Below are 10,557 nucleotides of genomic sequence, written 5' to 3'. Positions count from 1 at the left end.
TGAGGTTGGTGACTATCATTGTCTTTTCTGGCGAATGGAATTCGTGTTAATAAAAGAACAATGTGCTTCATATTGTAGACCAGCAGTATTGTTAGAGCAATGCTGTCTTATGGTTCTTCCACCTCTTGAGTGATCAATAGTTAATTAATCAAGTAGTCAACAGAGAAAGTTTATGATTACTCCAAGTAAGAGAAAGCCACACATTTTCAAAAAATGCTCCACACATAGCGACTCTGGTGGGAGTCGAACCCACAACCTTTGAATACCTTCTTTAGTAGGTAGCTAGAAGTCCAACGCGCTGTCCATTGCGCCACAGAGCCACGGCTATACTTGTTTATTTTTCATAACCTAGCACAGTCATCCTAAACTCACACATTACAGTAAACCCACGCTCTGTGTTGAGTTGTTGGATTCTTGAAGGCCTGAGATGTGATGTTGGTATGTGCAACATGAAATTGCATGGATCTGACTCTGTGGTACAAAGTTAGCCCTCCCAACAAATGGTGGGATCAACTGCTTGGAAAGTAAGCTACGCTAAATACTGCAAAAGCAATTCTCAACTATTCTCAATTCTCGCTTTGGTGATCAACAGTTGATTAATAAGGGGGTCAAATTAATAAAGTGAGGATTAATGCTTTCCAGGGACATTTTGTCAACGTTCTAAATAACAAATTGACTCTGGTGGGAGTCGAACCCACAACCTTTGAATACCTTCATTGGCACTTAGCTAGAAGTCCAACGCGCTGTCCATTGCGCCACAGAGCCGTAATAGCAAACGTTCATTTTTCACATCCTAGCACTGTCAGCCTAAACTCAGCTTTTACATTAACCAATCGAGACCTTCAAAAGCCAACTGATGAGATTCTTGTCTGAGTTTCAGATGACTGCGATGGGATACGAAACATGAAATTGCATTTACATGGCTCTGTAGTGGAAAGAAATGAATGGTGTCCTTGGGCAAGGCACGTCACCCACCTTGCCTCCAGTGGTTGGTCAGAAAGGAACCAGAGATTCAGATGATTGTGGTGGTAAAACATGTAATTGTGTGGACTTGGCTCTGTGATGCAAAGACAGCTGAAAGACTCCAAATAAATGCTGTCAGTCAGGAAACATGCAAGAAAGAAAGCAATGGCTGGGAATTAAACCCAGTTCAAGAGGGGGCAATATAGCTATGTTAACTACTACAACACCAGTTTTTGGTGATCGTTGGTCAACAGTTGAATTGATTCAAAAGAAATTCGAATGGTTGAGGATCAACTTCAAATGAAACTTTGAATCAATGCAACACGTCCACACAGACTGATAAATTTAACCGAAGTTTAAGATGACTGTAGTTGGTTGTGAAACATGAAATTCCATAAAGATGGCTCTGTGGCACAATGGATCAGGCATTGGACTTTGTTCCTTACCAATGAAGAGAATCAATGGGTTTGAATGGCACATGAGCTGTCATGGAGCGTTTGGACTAAATTATTTCAAACACAATGTCTCTGTAATGCTAAGTTCCAGTAAACCTCTACAACCAGTTGACCTGTGTTTGAGTCCAGGCCAATGCGGTTTCACGACAGGCAGCAGCTGGAAGCTACCAGCTATCTTTGCACCACAGTATCATGCTGAAGCACTTTCATCACATTGTTACGTAATCATTAGTGTTATACACATACTACATTGTAAATTTAAATGACAGTCCTCAGTGTTGTCTTTTTTCGCCAATGGCAGGTCCACCAGTCCAATCATCAGACCTTCATTGTTTTACGCCACAACAAACTGTAATCATCAATCCGCAGCCCTCACTCTGTTATTATTTTAACCATGCTTCAGTCATTGCGAAATTACAGTTCACCGCCACTATTTACGGACCGTCAGCCAGTCCGTCATCATCATCAGTCTGTTTCTCTGTCACCATTATGCTCTGCTTAAATTACACACACACACACAAAAATGCCATTGCCATTTGTTGCAATACAAGATAAGGTCGGACTGAAGCCCATTCCTATGAATAAATAAATATAAATGAATAAAATACCTGTAAAAAGCCTGTTTTGGACAATTGAGGTGGGGGGGGTTCAGAAGTCAATTTCTGCCAATTAGGAACAATAAAACAGTCATTAAATTGACTTATTTTGGTTTCGTCAAGTGGATACGCAAAACAAACAGATCTGGATTCGAAACAACACAACTATGTTTATTATTTATGAACTGTTTAAGTTACTGCCCCAAAATAGATAGACAATGAGCACACATTTACCGGCGATAGTTCGCACCACAAAAAAGAAAAAAAACTTTAAATCAACCTTGAAAAGGGCGGGATTTAATTGTGCATGATTGCGTAAATGTTTTTATTTGCTTTTTATTTACTTAAGTAAAATTCTCCCATTTTAAATGAAGGCAATATGTTTAGAAATTGTAGTTTTTAATAACTGTCAATTCAATGAAGTGAACCGAATTAAAACGTGGCAGATTTACTTGGCGTTTAAATACTTTTGTCGTTACTGTAGATGCAGTTAGAAATTACATTTGTCCTATATACGTGAATAACAATTCACAATCAACAAAGAGAAACGGGCTCAAATAATTCACATTTTATTTTGTTCCATTCAAACAGCTCAACAAAATCGCTCTGTTAAGTACCGCTTACATTTTGGTGACATTACAAACATCATAGTGTAGGACATATTTATATACTATGTAACATACATAAAAGAATATGGCACATTTATGCATCTGCTTTGTTTGTGATCAGTCGTAGGCCCACAAGAGAGCAGATGTGAAGAAACAGACAGAGCGTAAATGAACGAACGACTGGCTTCTGAAAAATAAGAAGCAAACATACAGTCACATTTTAGAATGCGTCTCTTTGGTGGTCAATAGAGGAATGGCAATGTCTCCCACTGCCAGTTTACTTGTGACCATGAGTTTTTGGCACTTGATTTGGTTGGAAGTGGGCGTTCGCAATATGGCTGACATTTGTGTCTTACAAAGCCTAAAGGGACATTTAATTCATGGCACTGTGTGGGTGCGTTGAGGTCCAATTGACAGCAGCTGAACATATGATTGAACACATATTTTTAAGAGGGTGTTACCAATTTAAAAAAAACAATCATTTTGGTTCACAATGAGATCATTTAGCAACTGTTTTTAAAAATAAATGTAAAAAAAAAAGAGCTGGTTAGGGCAAAATGACTTTTCTCTGATTAAAGCAAAAGTGTATGAAATATTTTTGAGATAAGACCAAAAAAAAAAGCATTTCCAATTTAATTCTAACCTTTTAGAATATATTTTCTATCTGAAAATCAAAATCTCAAACAAAGACAGCATTTTTTAAATGAAATGTGTTGAATGTATTTTTTAATGTCACTTAAATGTGATTTATTTTACATTAGTGTTGCAAAAGTCCCACATTTCTTAAGTTCTCAAGTAAAAAAAAAAAAAAAAAAATCTAGTTTCAAACAGTTGATTTGAAAAATACTCAAAAATATGATTTAAGATAAAGAAAAGTGCGGGCAGTACTGGCTTTCTTGTCCAGAAGACTCCTAAGCAGTTCATTTTGGTGTTCATTAGTGAGAAATTGTGAAGGTAGAAAAGCATTAAAACAGGGTTTAATAAATCATTAGCCTAAAAGCACAATTTTCAAAGTCATTTTGTCACGCTATCAATTAAAAAAAAGAAAAAAAAAAAGAAAAGAAATGCTGGTTATGGTTGTCCGCAAAGACTGAATCAAGGCGACTAGACTTTATCGTATTTGTTCAAGTTGTTGAATTTGGCAGCGAAACTGACAGGCTAACGAGATTGACCGTCGACGTTTGAACGCAAAATGAAATTCGGTAAGAATAAAGTTGAATTACAGTGTACAGCCCATATAGATGATATAGGTTGAATATACAGTATATGTTCTCAGTTCACGTGCCGACCATCTGACTCCAGATCAGTATGCCGCCGATGCGCAGTGAAAGCGGCATAGCGTGCGGTTTGTTGGGACGCCGCCGTGTCGCGTCCTTTCGGCCCCGAGTCGGCGGGCCGCGCCGCACCAAGTCACCGGGAGCGTTCGAGTCCTACTGGACGCACACATATTTCTTCCACCACGACTTGGAAAGCATCTTCATCTTATCGGCCGTGCTGCGCACCTTCCTCTCTCGCCGCAGCCTGCGCTCGCAATTCCGCAGGCCCACGGCGATGGCGGCGTCGAACACCTCCTTCAGGTTCTTTTGCGTGAGCGCCGAGCACTCCACGTAGGTGACGGCGCCGATCTTGTCGGCCAGCGCGCGGGCGTCCTCCTCGGCCACGGGCCTCTCTTTCCGCCGGGCCAGCTCGATGAGCACCTTGACGTCCTGCCGCAGGTCGCACTGCGTGCCCACCAAGAGGACGGGCGTGAGGGGGCAGCGCCGGCCGATCTCCGGGACCCATTTCTCCCAGACGTTCTGGAAGGACGCCGGGCTGACCACGCTGAAGCACAGCAGCAAGGCGTCGGTGCGGCTGTAGCAGAAGTGACGCAGCTTGTCGAACTCGTCCTGACGGAGACACACGCGGGTTAGGATCTCGCAGACGTACAAAAAAATTAAGCATCAACACAGTGCATCAAATGGCTTTAATCAGGTCTGCAAGATGATTTTGGAAAGTAAACTAATTTAAAAAAAAAAATCCCTTTCCCTAGGGTCATCAACACCACACAGGCATCACCTTGCACCCCCCCTTGGGGGGCCTGCACCACTATTTGAGAAACACTGCTATAACAAAAGTGACTCTCCAGATTATGTTTACGTTTGCACATTCGAGCTCTAATTTTCTGGCAGTTTGTAAAGTATTTTGAAAACTGGACATTGACTGCAAAAGTTCAATTTGAGAGCGGTGTCGTTTTGATGTCAGAAGGCGCATCCAATAGAAGATGGGGAGACGGAGTGATTGCAACGTGCTAACAGCAACGGATGAACCGGCGGAAAAAGTTACTTCCTGGTTGGCCGCTCTGCAACAACTTACAAATATGGGCAAGCACGACCACCAAGAAAAGGAAGCGCAACTTGCGCAATTCGAAATTTCCTCTCCGAAACCTGGTTTCTCTGGCTCGACAAGCGCCTCGCAACCCCTCAAAAACACGCAGATTAAAGCTGTCAGAACTTTAAAAGCAAGCCAATCCTCCTCTGTCTCTCTTCCAGATCCGACTCACTAATCCCACATTTCCCAAATCTATCCATCCCCGTGTCCCCGCTTGCGCCTTAACGTGTGACTCACATGATGTCAGTGAGTCCGTCGGCCGGGCGCGCAGACATCGCCGACCATTTCTGGCACGTGGAATTACATAAGTGCCGACTTCAATCTGCTCATAGAGTATTTGCCCTTACACGCCAACGTGTGCGTGAGTCGTTGCTGCAGCTCGCGACACGTTATGAGCTGGGAATTAGGGGAGGCTCAATAAGAGCGCTGGCGATGGCCGGCAGGCTTATGCATATGAAATGTGCTGCTCCCAGGGCAGGGTTCATCAGAGTGTGCTTATGAAACAAGGCTCCACGGCTCCACACTAAGTAACGACGCTTTGTTTCACAACCGCGGCTAGCGTGCCGCCCTTACAGGCCCCAAGTTTGAAGACATTAGGAACTTGTTCGAGTTAAAACAGGCAGCGTGGAGCCATGATGGAAGAAATCTTCGCACACACTGTTTATCAATTTGTGTTGCGGCAGGGTAATTAATGTACTTTAGGTCAAAAAACACACCGCAACAGAAATGAACAAAAAGCGATTTGTTTGTATTCCAGAGCAGATTCAATTTACATGGCGTCAAAGCACTACCTTGCATATGGCTGCGCATTTAATCGCAATCACGATATTGGCTGCCACAATTAAATAAGCTGATCCTCTGCGATATTAACATTTAAAAAGCCGGCTATGTCAAATCAAGCACTTTCAGTCATCCTACCACCAGGGGGCGAACGCAAGGTTAAGACTTCATTAAGCTTAAGAAAAGGCAAGAGAGTAAATCCTGCAGCAGCGGCAAGAAGGGCAGCAGCATTAGCAGCAGCCTCAACTGAAATCCTACAAAATGAGTGAAGCGACGCAATATTTTGCGTTCGGTCTGAAGGGAGCAAGAGAGTGTGAATCTGCTATTTTTGTACCATTTATTTTCTTGCAAAAAACAAAAAAAAACAAACTAAGGTTGTTGTAGGTATTGTTACAGACCTGTTATCGTCGTGTGTGCTAGATTGTAAGTAAGCTTCATTTTTTTTTTCATTGATTTTCACTCAGTAAGTAAGTTCGCTGTGTTGCCATGTGTCCCAAGTTTTAGTGGTGTCTTGGGTGAATTTGTTTTCATTTATATTTACTTGATCTATTTTAGTGTATTATTATTATTTTCAAGTATCAAGACTTGAAGCCTTGTTTATATACTGCTTGTTTTTTAAAAAAAGTGCAATAAATAGACATGTTTGACCAAACATGATGAATAAACGTGATTTAAATCTTGACCAAAATAATCGTGATTATTGATTTGGACATAATAATGCAGTCCTAACCTTGGGTCACTTTTAAGCAGGTCAAGGGTCATGGGTTGTGTCTGCAAACTCACCTGTCCTGCAGTGTCGCACAATTGTAGTCTGACTGGGCTCCCGTCCACCTGAACAACAGCTGTGGGAATACAAAAAAGAAAAAAAAAATGGAATCAGACACACAAACACACCACTGGGACAGTTTGTACTCATTGGCTGTGTTTTTGACACAGTCCCATAAGTTTGAGCAGATTTTGTTTATTCAGTGTGACTCCTTTTACTGGGCCTCATTTTGAAAAGTGCGTGAGTCATCCGCATTTGAACGACCGGGTCATTCGTTTTTGCAATACAAAACAGCGGGCACATGGAAACGTTTACAATAGGCCCATAGGGGTGTGCGTGCGTGCGTGCCTGCGCGTGTGTGTGGTCGCTTGTATCCACCTGATCAAAGCCTTGGCTTAAACCGCCCTGACTTCATCCTAGAACTAACAGAAAGGCATATGGAACAACTAAAAGACCACGGCTTGACAATTTAAACTTAAGATTTTACTTATTTCACTTTCTTCTCAAGTGATCCATATACGACATTCATAAGTAAAGAACAGAAGCAAACCGTACACATACAGAATGTAGGTAAACATTACATTGAGTGTACGATACTACTGTAAGTAATTCAAAAGTATTAAAGGCCTTCAAAATCAACTTGTTTTGATGTTTCCCTTCAACCAACACACTTGATTCAAATGATTTGCTCATCGGCATGCTTCGCGGAATCCTGATGACACCGAATTTAATTTGGCCACGCCTGTCCAAGCTTATTGATCTATCTATCCACCTGCATGCTCAAATGAACGTATCCCTATTCATCTTGTTTTTGCAGAAAATAAAATGTTCATGTGTCATAGCACCGTTTGTCAATTATAATTTCAGTGTGTTATCAGACCTATATGAATTCATAGCCTATCTAGAGCTTGCTCCTCATCATCACACCATTGCGCACTTGAACACGCCCCCCGCCACCTGCAACGTTGCGTAACTCCTCTCAAGTCAACTTTCACACAAAAAACTGGGTCGCTTGTCTTCATTCAGATGTAGGGGGGGTGAAAGAAATTACATCATCCCTAAACGATGCCCCCCACCCGATCCCCTTCTCTGCTATACACACACACACACATACAGCAAGTGCACAATCATTCTTTGTCAAGACAATCTGTGCCTGTGAGCCTCTGTGACAGATGTGTAGGAGAGCGCCCGCGGCTCAAGGCTGACCACGACAACAACAGGCCCGCTTTTGCAACCCAAAACCTGACAGCGAGCCACTCAGTCGGTCTTTGTGGTTTCCCTTCCCACACTTGAGTGTTTTTTTTAATGAGGATTTATGGCAGCCTGGTTGGGTTTTAACCCATTAAAAAAGAGGCTGAAATATTTGGTGAATAAGGCTGCGACTATCAGCTTTAGAGTTTTCTAATGACTATCCCAAACAGCAACCAAATACTTGGATAAACAAATGATTTTGCAAAGTTAAAAATTAAATGTGATTGTGAGGTGAATGTATAGATATTTAGGGTCTTTTAGTGTGTATGACTTTAAAGGCAGGGCCTGGCCTGGTGAGTGACGTGGGTGTCAACAAATGAACAACGGTAAATACAACTGTAATGAACTGAGACAGTTATTATACATGCAGCATTAGACTGCAGCTTTAGAATGCCTACACAAAACCATTGACTAAAGAACAATCATGATTTTAACAACGCATAAAAGAAGCCTATGCAGATTCCAAATAACCTCATGAGCCCATTACTTCACCTAAACCACAACATGTATAAATATACACATTTAACTAAAAGTGACACTGTGTTAGATTTAGACTGTTTTTTATTCAAAATGAATAATTAAATCATTGTACATTTCAAAAACTTGTGAATAAATGCGCTCTTTACAACCAACACTAGATTTTAAATATAATCGTAGGTCTAGTTATCATTAAATGATATTACTAAATTAAAAGTGTGATCTATATTTAAAGAGCGCAAATGATACTTATTAGCTTCCCAGGATGAGATGTTCTGCACAAAATACCCAAAATGAGCAGGAATATCATTGCTACCTTACAAACACTAAAGAGGCACTGAGCTTCGTGTGTTACACGAGCCAGCGCTATTGTTGCCTGATCAACGCTTTGATTTCCCCTGGATGAAAGTAGTGAAGGAATAAGGCCGGAGGCAAAACACTCCTGTGCAACTTTCGGGTGTAAGAAAGCACCTGCTAGGACTCAAATTACCGAATATCCTGGAAAATACTGGTAAATAAAAAATAAAGTCACGTGACTAGTCAATGATGGGAAAACACCATTGACTAATGTACATAGTTGACATTGTTGACAATTTGTGACTGCCCTAAATTAAATTGCCTGACATTGTTTTGTAGATCCACAGGGAAAGAGCTCAGGAATAGGATCAAGTTGAACGTTGCCAAAGAGCGTGACCATTTTAGTGGTGTCAAAACAAATTGATTTATTGATATTGACTTTTGACTGAGGTTTTATGCCTCCAAAACACAAATATTTTGCAGTGGTTACCTTACCTCACCTGAACAACGCTAAATAATGAACCTGCTCTGTAAAGTTGGTTTAATGGTAAATCCAGTGTTATTTTATTTCCTTTGGATATCATAGGTTCCAAATCCAAACAAACTTCAAAAAGCAAAACCAGCGGGCACACTGGCTGGATGTGATTATGACATAACGCGCAATGTCGACTCACTGAAAATCACTTTCATGCACGGGTCAACTCTCATTGGTTTGCTAATGTTTCAGCAAACAAAAGCTTGCAAGGACACGTTTGGAAAAGTGGAAGCATCACAGAAACACATGAAACAAAACACGCATGCAGGGGAAAAAAACACACACACCTTATTATTATTATTACTAAGGAACATGGAACAAATTTGGGTGCTGCTCAGTTGTTTCAGACAGGTCGAAACATATTCATGTAACCTCTGCCAAGAACTTTATTATGCTCTTAATTCAGTAAATCTAATAAAAATTACACACATTTAATTTTAGGGTATCAATATTTTGCTACTGGGGTGGTCCCCTTAAGGCAGGGTGCGCAACATATGGCTCGTTGGCCGTACAGTTCGAACTTGTGAAATCATCAAACGAGCACTGTCATTATTTAAGAAATACCAGACAGTAAACAGTTTATTTTACAGTTAATGATTGGACAGAATCTCAGGCAAAGAACGAAATATTTGTTTTAAAAAATATACATTAAATAATCATTTCGATTCAATTTGATTTTGACAGACACTTGTGAGGCCAAGATAGATAGATAGATAGATAGATAGATAGATAGATAGATAGATAGATAGATAGATAGATAGATAGATAGATAGATAGATAGATAGATAGATAGATAGATAGATAGATAGATAGATAGATAGATAGATAGATAGATAGATAGATAGATAGATAGATAGATAGATAGATAGATAGATAGATATTCAATGTTACTCGATTGATTTTACTTACCGGAAAAGTCGTCAAAGGCGGTGGGCACGTATTTGGTGGGGTATCCGTTGGTGGTGTAGCTGACCACCAAGCTGGTCTTGCCCACCGCTCCGTCCCCGAGTAGGACACACTTGAGCAGCCGCTCGTGAGGTTGCCCGGGCCGGCCACTTTGGACTTTGTGCGGCGGCACCGGCGGAGCCATGGTCTGAGGGTATTCCATGGCGTCTGAACGAGGGGACATTCAAGGTAGTCACTCGCCGGGCTCCCACATTAGAACCGTGGAGTTCCACGTTTCGAAGGCGAAGAAGCGCGAGTTATGGCTGTAAAAACACGTCGTAACTCAAGGAAGTATGGTCATTATCACAACAAATACGCCGCCTGACAATGAATGCTGACTGCGAAGTCTGTTTATATATACTCGGCTGATTTGCATAACCCCGCCCACCTTGCGGGGCACATAGCGCGTTTGGATCTTGCTCTGCCGATATTGTCAAGTGACCCAGAAGAAGCAATAAAATATCTTTTAGTGTATGTGAGTACACTCGAGTATTGTTTATGATTATATTTAACAGGT

General features: G+C 41.2%; 1 protein-coding gene and 2 non-coding genes across 3 annotated transcripts; all 3 read right to left on the bottom strand.

Moving 5' to 3' along the window:
* Window positions 1-228: 228 nt before the first annotated feature.
* Window positions 229-320, bottom strand: trnar-ucu (transfer RNA arginine (anticodon UCU)). Its single transcript is given in 2 exon segments — window positions 229-264; window positions 284-320. It is a non-coding gene; the product is annotated as a tRNA-Arg (tRNA).
* Window positions 321-673: 353 nt separating this feature from the next.
* On the bottom strand, window positions 674-765 carry trnar-ucu (transfer RNA arginine (anticodon UCU)). The gene is given in 2 exon segments: window positions 674-709; window positions 729-765. It is a non-coding gene; the product is annotated as a tRNA-Arg (tRNA).
* A 1,802-nt stretch (window positions 766-2,567) lies between these two features.
* Window positions 2,568-10,357, bottom strand: rhoub (ras homolog family member Ub). The gene is made up of 3 exons (XM_088427226.1): window positions 10,005-10,357; window positions 6,553-6,611; window positions 2,568-4,508 (listed from the first exon to the last, which is right to left on the bottom strand). The coding sequence occupies exons 1-3, from the start codon at window positions 10,222-10,224 to the stop codon at window positions 4,053-4,055; spliced, it is 735 nt and encodes a 244-aa protein (XP_088283352.1). The 5' UTR covers window positions 10,225-10,357; the 3' UTR covers window positions 2,568-4,052.
* Window positions 10,358-10,557: the final 200 nt, after the last annotated feature.

The sequence above is a fragment of the Hippichthys cyanospilos genome, chromosome 11 (genome assembly GCF_059441005.1).
Source record: "Hippichthys cyanospilos isolate Australia breed blue-spotted pipefish chromosome 11, RoL_Hcya_1.0, whole genome shotgun sequence".
Lineage (NCBI taxonomy): Eukaryota > Metazoa > Chordata > Actinopteri > Syngnathiformes > Syngnathidae > Hippichthys > Hippichthys cyanospilos.
This window is presented reverse-complemented; position numbering and strand designations above follow the sequence as displayed.

Excerpts from the sequence above, each read along its gene's own strand:
- rhoub (XM_088427226.1), bottom strand. The coding sequence starts at position 10,224 with ATGTCCCCTCGTTCAGACGCCATGGAATACCCTCAGACCATGGCTCCG. Across the intron at positions 6,612-10,004 it reads CGCCTTTGACGACTTTTCCG|CTGTTGTTCAGGTGGACGGG; the intron begins GTAAGTAAAATC and ends GTATTCCCACAG. Across the intron at positions 4,509-6,552 it reads TGTGCGACACTGCAGGACAG|GACGAGTTCGACAAGCTGCG; the intron begins GTGAGTTTGCAG and ends TGTCTCCGTCAG.